Source organism: Anolis sagrei, chromosome 9 (genome assembly GCF_037176765.1).
Source record: "Anolis sagrei isolate rAnoSag1 chromosome 9, rAnoSag1.mat, whole genome shotgun sequence".
NCBI lineage: Eukaryota > Metazoa > Chordata > Lepidosauria > Squamata > Dactyloidae > Anolis > Anolis sagrei.
Genome location: NC_090029.1, coordinates 22,754,389 through 22,778,782, shown reverse-complemented (window position 1 = coordinate 22,778,782; position 24,394 = coordinate 22,754,389). Strand labels below are relative to the sequence as shown.

Below are 24,394 nucleotides of genomic sequence, written 5' to 3'. Positions count from 1 at the left end.
GAAGGAAGGAAGGAAAGAAACCAGGAAGATAAGGAAGAAGGGAAGGAGGGAGCGAAGGAGAGAGGAAAGGAAAGATAAGGAAGGGGGGAAGGAGTGCAAGAAGGGAGGAAGGAAAGAAGGAGGGAAGGAAGGTGGGAGGGAAGGAAGGTGGGAGGGAAGGCAGGAACGAAGGAAAGATAAGGAAGGAGGGAGCGAAGGAGGGAGGGAAGGAAAGATAAGGAAGGGGGAAGGAGTGCAAGAAGGGAGGAAGGAAAGAAGGAGGGAGGGAGGGAAGGCAGGAACGAAGGAAAGATAAGGAAGGAAAGATAATGAAGGAAGGAAGGAAGGAAGGAAGGAAGGAAGGAAGGAAAGAAAGAAACCAGGAAAGAAAGATAAGGAAGGAAGGAGGGAACGAAGGAAAGATAAGGAAGGAAAGATAATGAAGGAAGGAAGGAAGGAAAGAAACCAGGAAAGAAAGATAAGGAAGGAGGGAAGGAAGGAAGGAGTGCAAGAAGGGAGGAAGGAAAGAAGGAGGGAGAGGCAGAAACGAAAGAAAGATAAGGAAGGAAAGATAAGTAAGTAAGGAAGGAAGGAAGGAAAGATAAGGAAGGAGGGAAGTAGGAAGAAGTGCAAGAAGGGAGGAAGGAAAGAAGGAGGGAAGGAAGGAGGGAGGGAAGGCAGGCAGGCAGGAAGGAAGGTAAGGAAGGAAAGGAGGAGGGAGGGAAGGAAGGAGCCAGAACCCCCTTCCTTCTCGGGGCGCCACTACTCACAGCAGGATCTCCTGTGCGGTCAGGAAGGTCAGTTCCTGCGGAAGAGAGGAGGGAAGAGGGGGTTAGTTAGTCCAGAAGAGGAAGGAGAGAGGAGCCCCCACCCCACGCGGTCCACTTCCACTTCCTTGCCTGGTACTCGCTCAAAAGGTCCCGCGGGAGGCGGCGGCTTCCGGAGCCCCCCATGGCGGTGCTAAGAAAACAGGGGAACAAGTGCGAGCGCTTCCGGGTCCGCCCCTTCTCATACGTCACTAGGCAACGCTCCCATGGCAACGAGGGCCCCGCCCCTTAAAGGGGACGCGCTCAGAACGAGGGGCAGGTGTGGAAGAGCCGGAAGGAAGCATCCGCTTGTGTGAGTTCTATAGATCTATGCCAGGCCTGGGCAAAGCTGGGCCTTCCAGGTGTTTTGGACTTCAACTCCCAGAATTCCTAACAGCCTCAGGCCCCTTCCTTTTCCCCCTCAGCCGCTTAAGCGGCTGAGGGGGAAAAGGAAAGGGCCTGAGGCTGTTAGGAATTCTGGGAGTTGAAGTCCAAAACACCTGGAACGCCCAAGTTGGCCCAGGCCTGCTATAGGCATCTTCATAGTGGAATTATCATAGTTATAATGAATATAATGCTTATAGTGAGTACCAAACTTCACTCCAGATTGAGTGGATGATAGGCAATTGTTTGCACCATTGCTTTCTGGTAGAAATTTTAACATTTTTGATATTGTATCAAATGGCTTTTAATATAAGCTGCTTCTGAGTCACCTTGCAAAGAGAAAAACGGGGTATAAATAAACAATAATGATAATAATATATCCTACTATTAATGATAATAATTATGATAATAATAATACATCCTACTACTAATAGATATATAACCACTTTGAGTCTTCTTTGTGGAGAGAAAAAGTATGGTATACATAAACATAACAATATTGATAATACATTCTAATACTAGTAATAGATACATCACCGCTTTGAGTCTCATTGTGGAGAGAAAAAGCTAGGTATATATGTATACACACACACACACACACATTCTAATACTAATAATAGATACATAACCGCTTTGAGTCTCCTTTGTGGAGAGAAAAAGTGTGGTATACATAAACATAATAATATTGATAATTCATTCTAATACTAGTAATAGATACATCACTGCTTTAAGTCTCATTGTGGAGAGAAAAAGCTAGGTATATATATACACACACACACACATTCTAATACTAATAATAGATACATAACCGCTTTGAGTCTCCTTTGTGGAGAGAAAAAAGTATGGTATACATAAACATAATAATATTGATAATTCATTCTAATACTAGTAATAGATACATCGCCGCTTTAAGTCTCATTGTGGAGAGAAAAAGCTAGGTATATATAAATAATAATAATAATAATAATAATACATTCTAATACTAATAATAGATACATAGCTTGTTTTGAGCCTCCTTGTGAAGAGAAAAAGCTGGGAATAAATGAACAACATCAACAACAACAATAATACATTCTAATACTAGTAATAGATACATCACCGCTTTAAGTCTCATTGTGGAGAGAAAAAGCTAGGTATATATAAACAATAATAATAATAAATTATAATAAATTATAATACTAATAATAGATACATAACCGCTTTGAGTCTCCTTGTGAAGAGAAAAAGCTGGGAATAAATGAACAACAACATCATCAACAACAATAATACATTCTAATACTAGTAATAGATACACAGCCTCTTTGAGTCTTCTTGTGGAGAGAGAAAGCCAGGTATAAATAAACAAAAACAACATTAATAATAATACATTCTAATATAAATAATACATGCATAGCCACTTTGAGTCTCCTTGTGGAGAGAAAAGCGGGGTATAAATAAACAACAACAACAACAACAACAACAATAATAATATTAATAATTTTCTACAGATAATCTTTGGGGCTCCAAAAAAGGTTCTCCCTCCATCTCTCTGTGTCCAGCATGGCCTCCAACGGCCCTGATCTGAATGGGACCCCCTCTGTGGAGGCCTTCTGCTATGGGAAGCAGGACCTGCTGCTCAACGGGGTAGAGTGGCCATCCAGGGGCCTGTCTCGCTTCGATCATGCCCTGCTGCAGGGCTGGAGGGACCGCATGGAGAAGGGCCTCTTCCGCTACCACTTGGACGCTTTGCCCACCCGGATCCTGCCAGGCACAATGGGTCTTGTAGCACAGCTGAACGTGGAGCGCGGGGAGCAGCGGAGGGCCCCCCAGGAAATCCACAGCCTCAAACAGGCCTTCGACCCGCGGCGGTTCAACTTTGCCCACATCCGGCCGAAGGAGGTGCTCTTTGCCTTGAGACAGGAAGGCTCTGCGGAGGAGGTGCTGGTGGTCATCAACGTCAGCCCTTTGGAGAATGGGCATGTACTCCTAGTGCCAGATCCGGGCCGTGAACTGCCACAGATATTGACCCCGGAAGCCCTCCACTGTGGCCTGGAGGCTGTCCTACTCAGCGCCCAGCCAGGCTTCCGCGTGGGCTTCAACAGCCTGGGGGCCTACGCCTCCGTCAACCACCTCCACTTGCATGGCTATTACCTGGACAGGGAGCTGCCAGTGGAGACTGCCCCTTGCCAAGCCCTCTTGCCAAGAGCAGGACTCTACTTGCTGCAGGAAAGGGCCCCAGCACCCGGCTTCCTCTTCTTCTACTGCAAAGAGAGGCAGCTGGAAGAGATGGCCGGACAAGTCGCAAAGCTGACCAGCTTCCTGTTGGAGAAAGGGGTGGCCCACAATCTCTTTGTCACCCGGGGAGCGGCTCCCAATGAGGGACCCTTGTCCACTGCATCACGACCGGGGCTCCGAATAATTGTCTGGCCTCGAAGAGCCTGCTTTGGGGCCAAGGAGTCCTCTGCCTTCAATGTGGCGCTCTGTGAGCTGGCAGGACACCTGCCCATCAAGACCGCCCAAGACTTCGAGGCTCTGACTGAGGCCTCAGCTCTCCAGACAATTCGAGAGTGTCTCCTCTCGGATGATGAGTTTGCCCAGCTGCAGCGGGAGCTGGTGGCCCTCTTTAGGTGACGTCTGTAGGACCCAAGTGCCTTGTAGGTTAGCAGGCCTCTGTGCCACGGATGCTTCTTGCTCCTCTCTTCCCACTTGGACATGAACGCAAGGCCATGAACTCAAAACTGCCAGAGATTTTGAGGCCCTGACTAAAGCCTCAGCCCTTCGAATGATTTAGGGGTGTTACCACTCTGACACGGAGTTTGCCCAGCGGAAACGGGAGCTGGTGGCCCATATACATGTTTTAACAAAACAATTAAGAGAAGGCAAAGGTCAGGGGTCCTCAAACTAAGGCCCAGGGGCTGGATACAGCCCTCCAAGGTCATATACCCGGCCCTCGCTCAGGGTCAACCTAAGTCTGAAATGACTTGAAAACACACAACAACAACAACAATCCTATCTCATCAGCCAAAAGCAGGCCCACACTTCCCATTAAAATACTAATAAGTTTATATTTGTTAAATTTGTTCTTAATTTTAATTATTATATTGTTTTTAAATGTTTTTTGCACTACAAATAAGATATGTGAAGTGTGCATAGGAATTAATTCTTTTTTTCTTCATATTATAATCTGGCCCTCCAACAGTTTGAGGGACTGTGACTTGGCCCTCTGTTTAAAAGGTTTGAGGACCCCTGACAAAGGTTTTCCAGAGTATAGTTATTCTGCATCGCTTTGACAAAGACATTAGGCGTTGTGTTGTCGAAGGCTTTCATGGTCGTTATCACTGGGGTGCTGTGAGTTTTCTGGTCTGTATGGCCATGTTCCAGAAGCATTCTCTCTTGACATTTCACCCACATCTATGGCAGACAGTTTGGATATTTTTTGTGTCATAAATTCAAAATAAAAATACCCAAAGGTACAACAGGCATTGGTTCTCCGATCTTTTGCTCAGTCTACATTGTGGGGGAAATAGGATCCACTGAATAGCATTTATGCATCAGGGTTACAGAAGTAACCAATACAATTTGTGGAAGACATCAAGGTGAAGCGAGGAAATATATTTGACACTCAGCAGCCTCCACCAAGCAAGAGACTGAATGAGACCCTCTAAAGGATGGCATGTGAAGACAGAATTTGGTATTACTAATGAAATGATAAATTTTATATTGATATTTGAGGACTTTATAGCACAAGGCAAGTGAAATGATATGGCTACCAGTTTGACTTCTTGACAGATGGCCATCTGTTGGGGGAGCTTTGATTGTGCTTTTCTTGCCTGGCAGAAGGGGGTTGGACTAGATGGCCCATGTGTTCTCTTCCAACTATATCATCATCATCATCATATTATTATTATTATTGAGACTGGATGGCCATCTGTTGGGGGGGGGGGGGCTTCCATTGCGCTTACCTTTCTTGGCAGAAATAAAGGGATTGCTGGACAGCCAATGTGGTCTCTGCCAACTGTAATACTATCATCATCATTAATATTATTGAGTCTGGATGGCCGTCTATCAGGGATGCTTTTCCTGCCTGAAGACAGAAGGGGGTTGGACTAGATGGCCCATGAGGTATCTTCCAACTCTTATCATCAACAGCAATGTTATTGAGGCTGGGTGGCTATCTGTCAGGGGTGCTTTCTGCTTTTCCTGCATAAAGACAGAAAGCGGTTAGACTAGATGGCCCATGAAGCATCTTCCAACTCTTATCATCATTAATGTTATTGAGTCTGGGTGGCTATCTTTCAGGGCTGCTTTTATTGTGCTTTTTTGCATGAAGACAGAAAGGGGTTGGACTAGATGGCCCATGAGGCATCTTCCAACTCTATCATCATCATCATTGTCATCATCATGCAGAGGCTGGATAGCTATCTGTCGGGGGTGCTTTGATTGTGCTTTACCTGCATGAAAACAGAAAGCGGTTAGACTAGATGGCCCATGGGGTCTCTTCCAACTCTTGTTATTATTATTATTATCATCATCATCATCATGCAGAGGCTAGATGGCTATCTGTCGGGGGTGCTTTGATTGTGCTTTTCCTGCATGAAGGCAGCAGGGGGGTGGACTAGATGGCCTTTGAGGCCTTTTCCAACTTAATTTTTATTATTAATTAATTATTTATTTAAAAAAATTAATATTCCACCCTTCTCACCCTGCAGGGGACTCAGGGCGGAGCACAACATATATACGGCACACATTCAGTGCCGGGACATAAAACCATAAATATATACAAACATTAAAATCACTTATATTCACATTAAAAGTTGCTTTAAAACCATTATCATCATTAATATTATTGAGGCTGGACGTCTATCTGTCGGGGATGCTTTGATTGTGTTTTACCTGCATGAAACAAGAGGGTTGGGCTAGATCAGTGGTTCTCAACCTGTGGGTCCCCAGATGTTTTGGCCTTCAATTCCCAGAAATCCCAACAGCTGGTAAACTAGCTGGGATTTCTGGGAGTTGTAGGCCAAAACACCTGGGGACCCACAGGTTGAGAACCACTGGGCTAGATGGCCCATGTGGTATCTTCCAACTCTTATCATTTATTTATTTATTTATTTATTTAGGTTGCTTCTACTCCGCCCTTCTCACCCTGGGGGGGACTCAGGGCGGCTTACAAAAGCAAGGCACAATTCGATGCCCGCATTACATAACAGCAAAGGACAATAAAAACAATTAACAAACAGCAGTTTTAGCAGTAACAATTAACAAGAAACAGTGATTATAAACGGCAAAAACAACCATAAAACCAATAAAACCAATAAAAGCAATAAAATCAGTACAACCTCATTGATGGTCAGTGTTTTGCAGACTCATAGTTTAAGTTCCAATTTCCACAACTTGTCGGTCCTATCCATCTGGTTTCCATATCTAATTGTCAGGGTGCCCAAAGGCCTGGTCCCACAACCACGTCTTTACCTTCCTCCTGAAGGCAAGGAGAGATGTTGATGCCCTGATTTCCCCCAGGAGTGAGTTCCACAGGTGGGGGGCCACCACTGAGAAGGCCCTGCTCCTCGTCTCCACCAGCCTCACTTGTGATAGCAGTAGGGTCGAGAGCAGGGCCTCCCCAGATGATCTCAGATTCCGGGGTGGGACGTAGAGGGAGATACGTTCAGACAGATCATCATCATCATGATGCAGAGGCTGGATGGCCATCTGTTGGGGGGGCTTTGATTGTGCTTTTCCTGAATGAAGGCAGAATGGAGTTATGCTAGATGGCCCATATGATATCTTCCAACTCATCATCATCATGCAGAGGCTGGATGGCCATCTGTCGGGGGTGCTTTGTGCTTTTCCTACATAATGGCAGAAGGGAGTTAGGCTAGATGGCCTTGGAGCCTCTTCCAACAACATCCTTTCTTTGGCTTGAAGAGGGCCTTGGTTTTTCAACTGGATCCCTGCCCTGAGTGTCAGCAGTGCATTCCCCCACATCAGTCAATAAATGAATCTCTAGGTTCTTGTGGGTTTTTTCGGGCTATAGGGGCATGTTCTAGAGGCATTTCTCCTGACATTTCGCCTGCATCTATGGCAAGCATCCTCAGAGGTAGTGAGGTCTGTTGGAATTAGGACAATGGGTTTGTATATCTGTGGAATGGCTGGGGTGGGGAAAGAGCTCTTCTCTGCTGGAGCTAGGTGTGAATGTTTCAGCTGACCACCTTCATTAGCATTTGAAGGTTTGGCTGAGCCTGGGAAAATCTTCTGTTGAGAGGTGTTAAGATGTGCCTGGTTGTTCCCTCTCTGCTGTTTTGCTGTAGTAATTTTAGAGTTTTTTAATACTGGTAGTCAGATTTTGTTCATTTTCATGGTGTCTTCCTTTCTGTTTCTAAAATTACAACAGCAAAACAGCAGAGAGGAAACAACCAGGCACATCTTAACACCTCTCAACAGAAGATTTTCCCAGGCTCAGCCAGGCCTTCAAATGCTAAAGAAGGTGGTCAGTTGAAACATTCACACCTAGCTCCAGCAGAGAAGAGCTCTTTGTCCCACCCAGCCATTCCACAGATATATAAACCCATTGTCCTCATTCCAACAGACCTCACTACCTCTGAGGATGCTTGCCATAGATGCAGGCGAAACGTCAGGAGAAATGCCTCTAGAACATGGCCCTATAGCCCGAAAAAACCAACAAGAACCTAGTGATTCCAGCCATGAAAGCCTTCGACAATACAATGAATGAATCTCTCCCTCTCTCCCCCCCCCCCGCGACCGGAAGCGGCCGCCTCATAAGGGCGAATGGCAAGTCGCGCGAGCCAATAGCGAGCCGCCTCCCGCTCGCGTCACAGCCAATGACGCGCGTAACTGCACGTGGCAGGCGGGAGGAAGGCGGTGCCCTACCCCTAGGCCACGCCCCCTCTGCAGCCGGAGGGCGGGGCCGCGCTGTCGGCATGGAGACCGCGTCGGGCCCCAAGGAGGCCTCCAGGCCCAGGCGCCATCGCCGCCGCCGCCGCCGGCTCGGGGGAAGAAGCAGCCTTGGGGCCCGGTGAGGGGCCTGCCCCCAAACTAAGCCTTCCCTTTTGCCCTTGGGGCCAGCCAGACGGGCCCTCTTTGCCTAGTTCTCAGCCTGGCTCTACACTGGGCCTGTAATCCCAGGATCTTGCTTATCCCTGATGGTCTGCCAGTGTAGACTCCTAAAGCAGATCAGATCCCGGATTACAGGCCCAGTCTTAGGCCCCTTCTACACTGCCATATAAAATCCAGGTTTTCTGCTTTGACCTGGATTACATGGCGGTGTAGATTCATATAATGCAGTTCAAAACAGACGATGTGGATGATAATCTGGATTATATGGTAGTGTAGAAGGGGCCTGCATTTTTAAATACCAATTATATCTAATCTGTTTCAGTGTTTGTATATTTGTAGACTTTACATTGTATCGAACTGCTTTTAATGTAAGACGCTTTGAGTCTCCTGGTGGAGAGAAAAGCGCGTATAAATAATAACAACAACAATAATACATAATAATAATAATAATACATTCTAATAATAGATATGTAGCTGCTTTCAGTCTACTTGTGGAGACAAAAGTGAGGTATTATTATTATTCATACATTCTAATAATAGATACATAGCTGCTTTCAGGAATCTTGTGGAGAGAAAAGTGACGTATTATTATTATTATTATTATTATTAATACATTCTAATAATAGATACACAGCTGCTTTCAGGAATCTTGTGGAGAGAAAAGTGATGTATTATTATTATTATTATTATTATTATTAATACATTCTAATAATAGATACATAGCTGCTTTCAGTCTTCTTGTGCAGAGAAAAGTGAGTTATTATTATTATTATTATTATTATTATTATTAATACATTCTAATAATAGATACATAGCTGCTTTCAGTCTTCTTGTGGAGAGAAAAGTGACGTATTATTATTATTATTATTAATACATTCTAATAATAGATACATAGCTGCTTTCAGTCTTCTTGTGCAGAGAAAAGTGAGTTATTATTATTATTATTATTATTATTAATACATTCTAATAATAGATACATAGCTGCTTTCGGTCTTCTTGTGGAGAGAAAAGTGTATTATTATTATTATTAATACATTCTAATATTAGATACATAGCTGCGTTCAGTCTTCTTGTGGATAGAAAAGTGAGGTATTATTATTATTATTAATAATAATACATTCTAATAATAGATACATAGCTGCTTTCAGGAATCTTGTGGAGAGAAAAGTGAGGTATTATTATTATTATTAATAATAATAATACATTCTAATAATAGATACATAGCTGCTTTCGGTCTTCTTGTGAAGAGAAAAGTGAGGTATTATTATTATTATTAATAATACATTCTAATAATAGATACATAGCTGCTTTCAGGAATCTTGCATGGTTATTATTTTTATTATTAATACTAATAATACATTCTAATAATAGATACATGGTGCAGCAGGTTCAACCGCTGAGTTCCTGGACTTGCTGACCAAAAGGTTGGCAGTTCAAATCTGGGGAGCAGGGTGAGTTCCTGTTGTTAGGCCCAGTTTCTGCCACGCTAGCAGTTTGAAAACATGTAAATGTTAGTAGATCAATAGGTACCACTCCGGCAGGAAGGTAATGGCGCTCCATGCAGTCATGTCTATGGCCAGATGACCTTGGAGGTGTCTACGGACAACGTTGGCTCTTTGGCTTAGAAATGGAGATGAGCACCATCCCCCAGAGTCGGACTCAGCTGGACTTAATGTCAGGGGAAACCTTTACCTTTTAGCTGCTTTAAGTCTCCTTGTGGAGAGAAAAGTGGGATATAAATAAACAACAACAACAACAACAATAATAATAATAATACATTTGAATAATAGATACACAGTCACTTTGATTCTCCTTGTATAGAGAAAAGTGGGGTAATAATAATAATAATAATACTTTCTAATAATAGATACAACAACAACAAAACTTCATTTTTATACCACTCTATCTCCCCAAGGGGACTCAGAGCGGTTTCCAAGTAACATAAACAGTACATACAAGAAAAAAATGGCATAAACATAAAATTTACAAGACAATATAAGCATTGAAACCACAATAGCACATATATTTAAAATAATCATGTCTGATCAAGATACGCAATCACTTTGAGTTTCCTTATAGAGAGAAAAGTGGGGTATTAATAATAATAATACATTCTACTAATAGATACACAGTTGCTTTGAGTCTTCTTGTATAGAGAAAAGTGGGGTATTAACAATAATAATAATAATAATAATAATAAATTCTAATAATAGATACACAGTCACTTTGAGTTTCCTTATAGAGAGAAAAGTGGGGTATTATTATTATTATTATTATTATTATTATCATTGCATTCTAATAATAGATACACAGTCACTTTGAGTCTTATTTTAGAGAGAAAAGCATTATAAATAATAATGATGATGATGATAATGATAACAATAATAATAAGAATAAGAATAAGCTATAGTTTGATGAGGTTGGAGTCTCCTCTGCTCAAGAAGGCTGCTGCCTCACCAAAGATCCCATAGCATTGAGCGTAGCAGAAGAGAAAGTGGTGCTAAACTGCATTAGTTCTGCAATGGAGATGCACTCTCAGAATCACAGCTCTTTTGGGGTAGATAGGAATATGGGAATTGCACTGAATGGAAACACATGGAAGGGATGAAGAGCAGAGATGGCACTCAGGGCCTTTCCCCACAGCCCTATGTTCCAGAATATCAAGGCAGAAAATCCCACAATATCTACTTTGAACTGGGTTATCTGGGTCCACACTCAGATAATGTGGGATTTTCTGCCTTGATATTCTGGGATATAGGGCTGTGTTGAAGGGCCCTCAGTTTGTATTCCTTTGATTGAATCACTTGTGAAAAAGCTGTGTTTTCAAGTCACAACATTTTGTAGAAAATGTATGGTCTGAAAGGCCACAGAGATAAAGGAGATAAGTCCCGAGGGTTTCATTGCTCTTTAAAGCAGGGGTCCTCAAACTTTTTAAACAGAGGGCAATATTGCTTTGTTGCGGCAAGACTAATAATAGCCAAAACTTGGAAAGGGCAAAAAGAGTTATCTATTAAAGATTGGAGATACCTCACTAGCACTGAGGATGCTTGCCATAGACGCAGGTGAAATGTCAGGAGAGAATGCCTCTAGACCATGGCCATATAACCCAGTGATTTCGACCATGAAAGCCTTTGACAATACATTGGAGATATAATTTAGAAGATTATATCCAAATGGCCAAGGTGACAAATAGTAGTAGAGGAGGAAATAATGAAGAATTTGCAAACAAATGGAGGCTGGCACTTGGGTATTTGGAAAAGAAGACAAAGATAAACTTGAAGATTGCCATAAAGGGGATTCAGTGAAAATATTTGGGTGGTTGTTGTTTAGTAGTGGGATCCTGTTTTGAGGTGTTTCAGAGGTCAAGGGGTGGGGTTCACGGGTGGGGGGATAGAAATGTTATGAAATGTTAAGGTATAAATATTTGTACAACCAAATCTGGTTGTTCATATGTTTAATGAGCACTGAATATTCACCCTTTTGTAAATCTTTTGCATATTTTGTTTATTTTTAATTTTTTTTGTTCATCTGTTGTTTTCTACTTACACTATAAAACAATTAATTTTTTTTTAAACAGATCGCCAAGTCACAATTCCTCAAACTGTTGGAGGGCTGGATTATAATTTGAAAAAAACATGAATGAATTCCTATGCATACTGCACATATCTTATTTGTAGTGCAAAAAAAAACCCCCCACTTAAAAACAATACAATAATTAAAATGAAGAACAATTTTAACAAATATAAATTTATTAGTATTTCAGTGGGAAGTGCGGGCCAGTTTTTGGCTGATGAGATAGGATGGTTGTTGTTGTGTGCTTTCAAGTCATTTCAGACTTAGTGAGTGAGGGCCGGGTAAGTGACCTTGGAGGGCCGTATCTGGCCCTTAGGCCTTAGTTTGAGGACCCGTGCTTTAAAGCATAACAAACGTTGTAGCAGACACCTGTGCTGAACCCCCTCTTCCTCATCCTCTTTGCAAAAAGTTCCTGAAAGAATGAAGATCAACACAGATGAAAGCAGCGAATCTGAGAACGAGACCGATGAAGATGATGATGAGAAGGAGGAAGATGACGGAGGCCTGTCCGATGAGTCTGCCAACGAATGCCTGAAGCGCCTGGAGGCAGAAGAAAAAGCCTCTCAGCAGAATCGCTCTCAGGACAAGGAGGAGTCCCCGAACCGAGGACAGAAATGCGAAAACGGTGCACAGCCGGGGCTCTCCCTGATTGATCTGGAGGAGCAATTGGCAGAAGAATGTGACCTCGAAGAGACAAGGCGGAAGAGGCGGAGGAAGCACAGGTGGGCCATCTTCCATGATGTTGTTTGGGTGCGGGACCTTTCCCTTCCTTCCTATTGCCTCTGCTTCACTTGCAGGATCGGCTCTGCCCAGGGGCCTCTATGTGGCCTCTTCCACACTGGAGCTGATCCCAGATTTTCTGCTTATCCCAGATTATCTGGCAGTGTAGATTCATATAATCCAGTTCAAAGCAGATAATCTGGGATCCAATCCTGGGATATAGGGCAGTGTAGATCCAGCCTGAGGCTCCTGTGCTTGGTCACCTCTTCCTCCCCTTAGGCTCTGCATCAACCTGACCAACTGCAAATATGAGAGTGGTAAGTGAGGGCTTCTTCTCAGGGCCTGGGAAGCGAGGTTCCTGGGCTGCTCTTGGGGAGTTGTTGTGTTGGACTACTCTTGGGAATCTCTGCTTCTTATGCTGCAGTCAGGCGTGCTGCGCGGCGCTGTGGACTGAAAGAAGTCGGGGAGGATGAGGAGTGGACCCTTTACTGGACGGACTGTTCTGTCTCCCTGGAGCGTGTCATGGAGATGAAAAGGTTTCAGGTACCTGCCACAGAAGCAGGAGTCGGAGGCTGGGCTTTTGGGGAGAAAACAACTTGGTAGGCCAGTGGGCGACAGCCACATGAATGGGGCAACCTAGAATAGAATAGAGCAATGTTTCCCAAAGTCTGTTCTTACAGCAGTTTTTGATTTCAGTCCAAGCATCCCTAATCATTGGCCAAGAAAGCTGAGACTTCTGGGAGTTGAAGTCTAAAACACCTGGAGGACTAGAGTTTGGGAGTCACTGATAGAGAAATCTTATTGTCATTTATTGATTAAAAGGCCAATGATTTCTGCTTTAAGATGGAAGGTGTCCGTTGTTGCACTCCAGGCCAGATAAACATCTATGTCTTTAACCACCACACTCCAAACCAAGTTAAATCAGCAAAGCAGTTTATTGGAGACTAGCTGTCTCCTGCCACGCATTGCTGTGGCCCAGACTGTGTATATGTATTTTGTGTGTGTATATATTTGCCTCATGTAAGCTGCCCCAAGTCCGTATAAATAAAGATTATTATTATTATTATTATTATTATTATTATTATTATTATTATATATGTGTGAGTGTGTGTGTGTGTGTGGTTTTGGACATGCATTGTGATGTTTGGGTTTTTTTTGGATTTTTAAGTTCCCTCTGCTGTCTTTTTAGGTGTTTTTATGAGTGATGGTCACTTGTTGGTCTGATTGGTGTTTTGTCTCCAAATTTGGTGTCAATTCGTCCAGTGGTTTTTATGTTATGTTAATCCCACAAACAAACATTACATTTTTATTTATATAGATTATACAAAAAAGCAGTTCAGCAAAAGTAGTAAAACTTCATTGCCCATAAGCAAAAATAGTCCACAAGGTTCAAGGATCCCAAAATAGCAGAACCCCCATCATAGGAATACAAATGAAACCAGGAAATACAAGGCAGCATAGAAAGTTGAAGACCTGGATGTTTGTGCAGGCGTTTGAGTAATTTAGTGCAATCTGGTAATTGAACACAGGAATGGAACAATGGACGACGAATTTGGATCATGCATGGATGATGAGACGATTGGGGATGGGGTTTTTGTAATAATTGTGTATTGGGATTGCTTATTAGTTATTAATGAAAATGTGTAAATTAATGGTCATTGTTTATTGAACTATTGCTGTTTTTATTGTCTTTACTGTTTGTGAACCGCTGTGAGTCGCCCTCGGGCTTGAGATACAGCGGTATATAAGCATAGTAAATAAATAAATAAATAAATAAATCCAATATAAGAATACAGGAACAATTCTTCAAATTTGGAAGCAAGATATTTATTTATGACATTTATATGCCGCCCTTCTCAACTCGAATTGGACTCAGAGTGGCTTACAAGTCATATGTGCATACAACATACTACATTGTTAGTATAGTACTATTACATCATTCATAATATTAGTATTATATAATATTACATTGTTGCTGGGGGAGGAGATACATGAACAAGGGCATGGAACTGTAATTCCCTTGGCAAGAGATGTTGCCTCAAATATCAACGTTGACCAGACTGCTGTGCAAAACTCCCGGCCTCCCTAATATACCTGAAAAGTCATGTCATTACACATGAGATTCAGCTATGGGCCTCTTTTCTAATAAGCGCTGTGACCTTCATATTCTTTGTTGGTCAGCCTGAAGTCTACTAAAACTAGGTCTCCTATCAACAAACTTATTAGCATTATCTTGAAGCTTGTTATTCTCAGCACCTATAGTGTCAGCCTCTGAACTCCTTTCCCTAGAGATCGGCTTCTCTGCATCCTCTGGAACAGTGTTTCTCAACCTTCCTAATACCATGACCCCTTAATACAGTGCCTCATGTTGTGGTGACCCCCAACCATAACATTATTTTCGTTGCTACTTCATAACTGTCATTTTTCTACTGTTAGGAATCATCGTGTAAATATCTGAAATGCAGGATGTATTTCCATTCATTCGACCAAATTTGGCACAAATACCCAATATACCCAAATTTGAATACTGGTGGGGTTGGGGGGGGGGGGGTTGATTTTGTCATTTGGCAGTTGTAGTTGCTAGGATTTATAGTTCACCTACAATCAAAGAGCATTCTGAACTCCACCAATGAGGAAGTTGAACCAAACACAGCACACAGAACTCCCATGACCAACAGGAAATAATGGAAGGGACTGGTGGGAATTAACCTTGAATTTTGGAGTTGCAGTTCACCTACATCCAAAGAGCCCTGTGGACTCAAACAATGATAGATCTGGACCAAACTTGGCACAAATACTCAGTATGCTCAAATGTGAACACTGGTGGAGTTTGAGGAAAATAGACCTTGACATTTGGGAGTTGTGGTTGTTTGGATTTATAATTCACCTACTATCAGAGCATTCTGAACCCCACAAACGATAGAGTTGGGCCAAGCTTCCCATACAGAACCCCCATGCTTTGAAGGGCTCGCTGGTGCAAGCCTCCCTTCAGCCTCGCACACTCTCCCTCGTCCTCACATGCGCACCACACTGCCGTGCGTGAGCATGCCTGCTCTCCCCTCTCCACTTGGAGTCTCAGAAACAGCCCTCCCCTTGGCTGAGAGGCCAGCCAATCACAGCAGACGAGGGCTTTTGGTGGGAGGATTTGATGACTGTTTCTGAAGAGGACAGGAGGAGAGATCTTCAGCCTTCTCTGTCATGTTCTGGAGGCATTCACTCCTGACATTTTGCCTGCATCTATGGCAAGCATCCTCAGAGGTAGTGAGGTCTGTTGGAAATAGGAAAATGAGTATATATATGTGTGGAATGACCAGGGTGGGAGAAAGAACTCTCGTCTGTTGGAGCTAGGTGTGAATGTTTCAACTGACCACCTTGATTAGTATTTTCCTGGTTCTAGAGGCATTCTCTCTGACGTTTCACCTGCATCTGTGGCAAGCATCCTCAGAGGCAACCTCACTACCTCTGAGGATGCTTGCCATAGATGCCGGCAAAACATCAGCAGAGAATGCCTCTAGAACATGGCCATATAGCCTGAAAAAACCTACAACAACCCAGTGATTCTGGCCATGAAAGCCTTCGACAATACATTGTTTTCTGATGGTTTTTGGTAATCCTCTTAAACCCTCTTGCGACCCCTCCCCCAGGGGTCCCGACCCCCAGGTTGAGAAACATTGCTCTGGAATGTGGCCTTAACTAGCTAGAGACACAGACTGCTCAGTTTCAGGACTTAAAATCTCAGGCCCAGAATCCCCATTCTTAGGCCCAGAATCCCCATTAACAGTAATATCAGATACTAGAATGGCTGAACTACAACATCTAGTAAAACTGCAGGAATTAAAATGTCATAGGTGTGTGAGACGAGGACTTTAGAGAGACACTCATGAGAATACTTGAAAGGGTTCAGGGATCTCACCCTGCTCTTCTATTTCTCTAGAAAATCAACCACTTCCCAGGCATGGCGGAGATCTGCCGCAAGGACCTGCTTGCCCGCAACCTCAACCGCATGCTCAAGCTCTTCCCCAAAGAGTACAGCATCTTCCCTCGCACCTGGTGCCTGCCAGCAGAGTGAGTGAGAGGATCCGCTTTGAAGCCTGGAAGCAGATGACACCCCACTCACATACATACACATGCTCACTCCTGACATTGTGAGGATATGTGGATCCTCTTGCACATTGAACTCTCTCCTGTCTTGGCACAGCTACGGGGACTTCCAAGCCTATGGCCGCATGCGGAAGAACCGGACGTACATCTGCAAGCCAGACAGCGGCTGCCAAGGGCGAGGCATCTTCATCACACGCAACCCGAAAGAGATCAAGCATGGGGAGCACATGATTTGCCAACAGTATGTCACCAAGGTAGGGCCAGGGAAGGGAAAGGACGCACAAGATTTCCACTTCCTGCTTAGTCTGCAGCCACAATGGTGCTGTCTGTGCCCAGTGGAAAAAGCTGCTAGGCCCTCCCTCCCTTGCTCATCCATGTCACTCTGCCCATGTCCTTGCAGCCCTTCCTTATTGACGGCTTCAAGTTCGACATGCGCATCTATGTTCTGGTCACTTCTTGCGACCCGCTGAGAATCTTTGTCTACGAGGAGGGTCTGGCCCGCTTTGCCACCATGAGGTACATCGAGCCCAGCAACGGCAACCTGGTAAAGAAGGGACATTTCCCAGGAACTGGTATATGCTTTGTAGGATAATACATTGATTGGCGGGGTTCCTCCCATGAGTCTTGCTGTAGGACAGGCAGAGCGCCAGTGGTGTATCTGCCCATGGTCAGCTTGGGTTTGGTCTCAGATTCTGCCTATCTGGGACAGAGACTGGAAAGTCCTCCACTTGGGAGACGCTGGCTGCCCATCTGTGTTTAGCCACATGTGGAAGGAGACGCTGGGTGGTTGGAGACCGACCCTCCCATTGGAATTCAACCCCACACCACTCAAGTCAGCAGTTCTTAACAAGGAGAAGTTAGTTAGCATTAGAAGAGTCCGAGGGTTTCCCTTCCCCTGTGTCTCCTGTATGACAGTTGGGAATGTATCTGTTTCTTTTCTGATTAGTTCTTTAAAATGGATAATTTTCTATTGCCAAATTTTGAATCTTACTTCATAGAATCATAGAGTTGGAAGAGACCTCATGGACCATCTAGTCCAACCCCCTGCCAAGAAGCAGGAAAATTGTATTGAAATCACCCCCGACAGATGGCCATCCAGCCTCGGTTTAAAAGCTTCCAAAGAAGGAGCCTCCACCACACACCAGGGCAGAGAGTTCCCCTGCTGAACGGCTCCCAGTCAGGAAGTTCTTCCTAATATTCAGATAGAATCTCCTTTCTTATAGTTTGAAGCCATTGTCCTAGTCTCCAGGGAAGCAGAAAACAAGCTTGCTCCCTCCTCCCTATGACTTCCTCTCACATATTTATACATGGTCTTTATCATGTTTCCTCTCAGCCTTCTCTTCTGCAGGCTAAACATGCCCAGCTCTTTAAGCCGCTTCTCATAGGGCTTGTTCTCCAGACCCTTGATCATTTGAATCGCCCTCCTCTGGACACATTCCAGCTTGTCAATATCTCTCTTCAATTTTGATGCCCAGAATTGGACACAATATTCCAGGTGTGGTCTAACCAAGGCAGAATAGAGCATGACTTCCCTGGATCTAGACACTAGACTCCTCTTGATGCAGGCCAAAATCCCATTGGCTTTTTTGCCGCCGCATCACATTGTTGGCTCATGTTTAACTTGTTTTTCACAAGGACTCCAAGATCTTTTTCACACGTACTGCTCTCGAGCCTCGCATCCCCCATTCTGTATCTTTGCATTTCATTTCTACCTTCTTACACTTTAGTATGGAGAGTATGTGCTGTGTGCTTTGAGATCTCTCTCTGCTTGTGTGTCTGGAGAGATGTAGTGCTTCATGATGAATTTTCCCCCTCTCAAAATCTTAGAAGAGATGGGTGTTAAGAGTATTTTATTTATTTTCATATATTTATATTAATTTTATTTATTTTCATATATTTATATTAATTTTCCCCCTCTCAAAACCTTAGAAGAGATGGGTGTTAGAGTAGCTCAGACCCAGTTCATTACTCAGAAGAAATGCATTTATTTCTTATTCTTGTAAATAAACCTTTTGTGATTTTTAAGATGGGACTCTGCACGTTTGCCTCCTAAGCTCTGAATTCTTTACAGCCACATCACATGGTACTTCATGCTCTGCTCACTAAAAAGCTGATGCTCAAGATTTTGTATCCTGTTTGTTTTTGGATGCCATGTTTTATTTTAGCGTAGTATTCCCTAACACCTCCTACTATCCCTCCCTCCCCAGGAGGACATCTGCATGCACCTCACCAACTACGCCATCAATAAGCACAATGAGAACTTTGTGCGTGATGACTACTCAGGGAGCAAGAGGTATTGAGGGATTGGGGCTGCCCTGCTTCCCATCATGCTTTTGGGCAAGAAGGCCTCTGCTCTTTCCCAAGGCAGGCCTTGGCACCTCCCAACCGACCCTCCCAGACACCTTCCCCTCTCTGTGATCCAAACAGGAAGCTGTCCACCTTGAATGCCTGGATGCGGGAGCACAGCTACGACACAGCCGAGCTGTGGAGAGACATCGAAGACATCATCATCAAAACCCTTGTTGCTGCCCACCCGGTGCTGAAGCATAACTACCGCACCTGCTTCCCCAACCACGTTTCGGGTTGCGCATGCTTCGAGATCCTGGGCTTCGACATCCTCCTCGACAGGAAGCTCAAGCCTTGGCTCTTGGAGGCGAGTGAAATTGCTCGGTCTCTCTCCCACTCACACTCTCTCTGCCTGAAGCAGGACCCCAGCAGTACTTCGCCCTCTGACATCCTGCCACACTTTGCCTCCCTTGTAGACCATGGGCTTTCTCCCATTGCCTTTAGCATGGGGCTGGGCATAGTGTGGCTCAAAGACTGTTTTTGAAGCCCTTGCTATTTATAAAAATAAAAAAGTGAATTGGGTTGCTACAAGTTTTCCGGGCTGTTGGGCCATTTTCCAGAAACATTCTCTCCTGATGCTTCGCCTGCAGGCATCCTCAGAGGTTGTGAGGTTGGTTGGAAACTTGGCAAGTGGGATTTATATATCTGTGGAGTAATGTCCAGGGTGGGAGAAAGGACTCTTGTCTGTTTGAGGCAGGTGTGAATGTTGCAATTGGCCACCTCAATTAGCATTTAATGGCCTTGCAACTTCAAAGCCTGGCTGCTTCCTGACTGGGGGAATCCTTTGTTCCACTTTGGACATGGCCAGACAGCCCAGAAAACTCACAGCAACCTAGTGATTCCAACTATGAAAGCCTTCGACAATATAAAAAAAGTGATTTGTTTCTTTGGGAAATCCCCTGGCGTAGCCAGGCAGTTTTTTTAAGCCCTCCTATGTTCTAACAATGGAGCCCCTGGTGGTGCACTGGGTTAAACTGCTGAGCTGCTAAATTTGTTGACCGAAAGATGGCAGGTTCAAATCTGGAGAGCGACATGAGCTCCCCCTGTCAGCCCCAGCTTCTGCCAACCTAGCAGTTCGAAAACATGCAAATGTGAGTAGATCAATAGGTACTGCTCTGGCGGGAAGATAACAGCGCTCCATGCAGTCATGCATATGGCCACATGACCTTGGAGGTGTCTACGGACAACGCTGGCTCTTTGGCTTAGAAATGGAGATGAGCACGAACACCCAGAGTCAGACACGACTGGACTTAATGTCAGGGGAAAATCTTTACTTTTACTATGTCCTAACAACTCCCTTTTATTCAAGCCCATAAGCAGGTGGTCCCCTCTCCACTTCCACTTTTAGTTTTCCATTAAGCCCTGGAAGGTCCTGGGGGAGGGCCTGCTGCACTTTTTTTAAGGAGAGGCACAGTCCCTCCAAAGAGCTGGGATGTCCAGGAGTTTAAAAGGCCTCCCAGAGCCATCCCTTCCTTCCGCAAGGCGGGCTGACTCTGCGCCCCTATCCCTTTCCTTAGGTCAACCACTCCCCCAGTTTCACCACAGACTCCCGGCTGGACCGGGAAGTGAAGGATGCCCTACTCTGCGATGCCCTCAACCTCATCAACCTGCGGGCTTGCGACAAGAGGAAGGTGCTGGAGGAAGACAAGAGGCGGGTGAAGGAGCGCCTGCTCCAGCCCCACCAGCCCCCCAGGGAGACCAGGTACCTGGGAGGATGGGCAGGGTGGATTGCGGACACGGGCAAGTGAATCAACCCCTCAGATGACTGGACAAGACCCTAAGGCCACATCAGTGTAAAACCATAGAGTTCCATACAGTCACAGCTGTGGGAAAAAAATTATCCCCTGCAAATACTCTGAGAATCACTTTAATTACCCGTTGGCTTGCTCTTTACTTTTGATTTAAAACCCTCCAAATAGATACACCCTCTGTTCATGTCCAGCATTTATTTTTAAAGTTTTAACTATTACATTTGCCCCAGCCATAGGTTTTTAAATGCTTGTGTTTATTGTCTACCCGTGAGTTATATTAATTGTATTGTTTACTTTGTTTATTGCTTGTTATTTTATTACTGCTTGTTGTTTTTAATGTGTTGTTGGGCTTGGCTTCATGTAAGCCGCTCCGAGTCCCTTGGGGAGATAGTGGCAGGGTATAAATAAAGTATTATTATTATTATTATTATCATCATCATCATCATCATCATCATCATCATCTCTCAGTCCATTTGTCCTTGTATTTATCATCCTATACTCTCTGCCAGATGGTAATAATTTTAAAAAGAATATCTAGGGTGAGATGGACCCTTAAGCATATTTTGAGCTTTCTAAAGGCAGCGGGAATTATAAAGTTCTTCCAAAAGGGGAGAGGACAACCAGACCCTTCTTGCTTTGCAGGCGGGAGCAGATGGAGAGCAACCAGGCGGCCTGGCTGGCCCAGGCAGAGAAGTACGAGAGCAGCCACCTGGGAGGCTACCGGCGCATCTTCCCCTCCGGCAGCACTGAGAAATACGCTCCCTTCTTCAAGCACAGCGGGTCCCTCTTCCAGGAGACCGTGGCCTCCAAGGCCAGGGAAGAGTGTGCCAGGTACCCGCCCTGGGAGCGGGAGGGCAAGACATTATCTCCAGAAAAAGAGCACCCCCCCCCCATTATTTGCCTGTCTCCCTTGTTCTGGGGAGCCCCAGGTGACCCTTGCCATGCACTGCAGCCTCCCCCTCCTCTGCCAGGCAACAGCTGGAGGAAATCCGCCAGAAGCAGGAGCAGCAGCGGGAGAATGCAGCCGGGAAGAAGCGGAAGGAGGGGAAGGAGAACCTGCAGGGAGAATCCGCTGGGGAGAAGGCTCAGGAGAAGGCCAGGGCCAAGGCTGCCCTCACTCGGATCACCTACAGCCACAGCAAGAACTGGAACCCAAAGGTAGTAGCCCCCACTCCATTTTGGAGGAGCCGGGTGGGACATGGGACCCAGTGCTTCTGCCTCAGCAGATGTTTCGGCAGGTTGACCCCAAAGACTTCTCCATGCAGTTCCCCACTAACCTTCCCCTTCTTTCCTTCCTTGTTTTGGGGAAAGGACAAGCTGTGACACACACATGCACCCCCATGCTCCCTTCATTTATGAGGATGGAACCTTATTTCCATCTCCATATTTTACATGCTAGTAAGGTAATGCTCAAGATTTATTATTTATTTATTATTATTTACTATATTTGTATATCGCTCTTCTCAGCCCTCAGGGCGACTCAGAGCAGTTAACAAAGCAAATACAATACTTAAACATGACAAAAACAGTTAAAACAAGTTAAAAGAATAACACATCAATAAACATTCTGAAATGACCTCATGGACTGAACAAATAAACAATACAAACAAAATGTGAGAGTCCTGTTGTTTTGTTTCCTTCTGAACCCTGACATTCCAAGGGAGCCAATCCCTATGTGTCATCCCCCCCCCCCCCCCCGCAGCATGTGCCCAGGGCCTTCATAGGGGAGCCCACAGATCGGGGGAGGGCTTTCTGCCTCAAGGTCTCAGAGAGACAGAAATGGGTGCGGGAACCATCCGGCTAACCCATCCCCATCCCCTTCAGCTCAGTCTTGGCTTTGTTCCCCAGGTGTCCTCTGTGCCTTATGATAGCATGACCCCTCAGGCCATTGTGGAAGAGGAAGAGGTGGAGCGGGTCAAGGCCCTCCTGAGACGGGAAAACCTCATCCGAGGGCTGGGCGTCATTGACATGCTGACCCGGCTGCTGAGCCGCAGTGAGCCCAGCCCCTTGGAGATCCAGAAGCCCCGCATCAACTTCGCTGAAAGCCAGGTAGGCCCTCCATCTGGAGCCAACCTCCACCTCTGGGAGATCCGGTGGCAGTGGCCCCTCTTCTGGGGCTGCTGACTGTGGTGCCCTTCCCCGTTGGCCAAAGCCGGGCTATGGGTGCCTGAGCTCGAGGTGTCAAAAATGGTACAAAAACACCAGATAGCTCTTTAGGAAGCGCAGGGACCCCATGGGTGAGGGACACATCCACACACTGGCAGAGCCAGGTCGGGGTGGTGTGGCTCAGTTTTGGGGAGAGCAGGGAGCCCTTGAGAAGGAACCCGAGGAAAGTGGGGCATCTCAGAGCCATCTTGGGAGCAGTGCTTTCCTTCCAGCTGCTCAACCTACTGCTTTTCTGCTTCAGTCTCACTTCATCCAGGAGGTGCTGAACAACCGCGATTCCCAGAGCTCCATGACCCTGGTCCCTGTCTCCTTCCTGCCCCGCTTCGGGCATCAGGTTGTGCCGCCACCGCCTCCCGCCGCCCGCATCCAGCTGCTAGGCAACCAAGGCTTCATCCCCACCATCCTGGGCACCCTGTCCAGCCTGGGGGCCCACCACGAGGGTGGCACCTTTTCGCTGCCCCACAGGAACATCAGCTGGCTGGGCACCGCCATGGTGGGACAGCCTTGCACGCTGGCCCAGATGCTGCGGGCCGGAGGGCGGCGCTTTGGCAGCGCCAAGAGCAAGGCGGATGGCAGTGAGTATGCTGCGCTCAGCCCCCGGGTGCTGGAGCTGGCACCCGCCAAAGGGGGTGCCCCTGAATGGGGCAGTGGCGCTAGGAGCAGGGTCCCTCGGCCGCAGAGGGGTGCCTCCCGGAGTCACCCCTCTCCCCTTCCGCACAGAGCCATAGTGCCACCGCCGCCTCCGCCTCCTCCTCCTCTCCTGGGCTGGGCCCGGGCCTCCCACGCTGCTTCTGCTGTCGCCGCCTCGTCCTCTCTTCCTGGAAGCCCTGCGCACAAGCGGCCCTTGTACATGGGCTCTGGCTCCCTGAACTGCCTCTCTCATGGTGGTGGGAAACCGCTCAACGGCAGCTTCCCCTTCCCTTCCTCCATTCCTGCCCCTATCAAACACCACAATCACCACCCCGAACTGCTGCGAGGGCTGACCATCAATTCCGCCTCAGCCCCCCTCCTGCGCCGCAGCAGCCCTCATCGCTCCAACACGGTGGCCGCCTCACTGCACCTCCACCTGCCCAGGTAGCAGCACTCCCTCCCCTCTGGCCCCTTGGCAGGGAGCGCGCAGGGGCCCCGTCCTCCTCATTGCAGGCCCCTTTGTCCTCCTCCTGCGCAGGAAGGAGGCTTGACTGGAATCTCCAGTGCTGTGGCGACTGGAGGAGCCCGAAGAGGGGGGCCTGCTGGGAGGGCACCGTGGCTATGCCAAGAGGGGCCAGGGGGCATTTGAGGCTGCCCTGCCTTGCCACAGCCCTTGTGGCCCCGGACTTCGGAGGGAAGAGTGCCCTCTGCCCTGTGGTCCCTTTCCGGCATCAGCCACCACCGGGGCTCTTCTGCCACCTCCTCCGCCTGCCAGCAGCCCCGACCCCTTTGGCACACGGAGGCTGCTTGACCGGACAGAGCGGGGCTGCAGGCCGGGTAGGGCCCCTTTTATAGCCCACTTTCTATTAAAGCTTTATACAGTTA

General features: G+C 46.1%; 3 protein-coding genes across 7 annotated transcripts in view; 2 read left to right on the top strand and 1 right to left on the bottom strand.

Moving 5' to 3' along the window:
• CIB1 (calcium and integrin binding 1) overlaps window positions 1–961 on the bottom strand; it is a 9,382-nt gene extending 8,421 nt beyond the window's left edge. Inside the window, exons 1-2 of the mRNA XM_060755446.2 lie at window positions 879–961; window positions 750–784 (exon numbers count right to left, since the gene is read on the bottom strand). Of these exons, the coding sequence (XP_060611429.1) occupies window positions 750–784; window positions 879–932 (89 nt within the window). The 5' untranslated portion in view covers window positions 933–961. The remainder of the gene's footprint in view (window positions 1–749; window positions 785–878) is intronic.
• GDPGP1 (GDP-D-glucose phosphorylase 1) lies at window positions 938–4,624 on the top strand. Of its 2 annotated transcripts, none has more exons than XM_060755444.2 (2): window positions 938–1,098; window positions 2,708–4,624. In XM_060755444.2, the coding sequence occupies exons 1-2, from the start codon at window positions 1,013–1,015 to the stop codon at window positions 3,777–3,779; spliced, it is 1,158 nt and encodes a 385-aa protein (XP_060611427.2). In that variant the 5' UTR covers window positions 938–1,012; the 3' UTR covers window positions 3,780–4,624. The 2 variants fall into 2 exon arrangements, with proteins under 2 accessions (XP_060611427.2, XP_060611428.2); XM_060755445.2 differs by having other exon boundaries at window positions 1,031–1,098; window positions 2,657–4,624.
• TTLL13 (tubulin tyrosine ligase like 13) lies at window positions 1,026–24,394 on the top strand. 4 transcript variants are annotated; one of them, XM_067471367.1, is made up of 14 exons: window positions 1,026–1,098; window positions 12,205–12,517; window positions 12,795–12,832; window positions 12,940–13,058; window positions 16,450–16,580; window positions 16,714–16,870; window positions 17,017–17,160; window positions 18,824–18,909; window positions 19,044–19,269; window positions 20,480–20,664; window positions 21,356–21,544; window positions 21,685–21,871; window positions 22,562–22,762; window positions 23,121–24,394. In XM_067471367.1, exons 2-14 carry the CDS (start codon window positions 12,216–12,218, stop codon window positions 23,955–23,957), a joined length of 2,802 nt encoding a protein of 933 aa, XP_067327468.1. In that variant the 5' UTR covers window positions 1,026–1,098; window positions 12,205–12,215; the 3' UTR covers window positions 23,958–24,394. The 4 variants fall into 4 exon arrangements, with proteins under 4 accessions (XP_067327468.1, XP_060611431.2, XP_060611433.2 ...); XM_060755448.2 differs by lacking the exon at window positions 1,026–1,098 and adding an exon at window positions 8,072–8,181; XM_060755450.2 differs by lacking the exons at window positions 1,026–1,098; window positions 12,795–12,832 and having other exon boundaries at window positions 12,448–12,517.

Coding starts and splice junctions, on each gene's coding strand:
- GDPGP1 (XM_060755444.2), top strand. CDS start 1,013: ATGGCAACGAGGGCCCCGCCCCTTAAAGGGGACGCGCTCAGAACGAGG. Junction 1,099..2,707: donor GGAAGGAAGCATCCGCTTGT/GTGAGTTCTATA, acceptor CTCTGTGTCCAG/CATGGCCTCCAACGGCCCTG.
- TTLL13 (XM_067471367.1), top strand. CDS start 12,216: ATGAAGATCAACACAGATGAAAGCAGCGAATCTGAGAACGAGACCGAT. Junction 12,833..12,939: donor CAACTGCAAATATGAGAGTG/GTAAGTGAGGGC, acceptor CTTATGCTGCAG/TCAGGCGTGCTGCGCGGCGC. Junction 21,545..21,684: donor GCCAGGGAAGAGTGTGCCAG/GTACCCGCCCTG, acceptor CTCCTCTGCCAG/GCAACAGCTGGAGGAAATCC.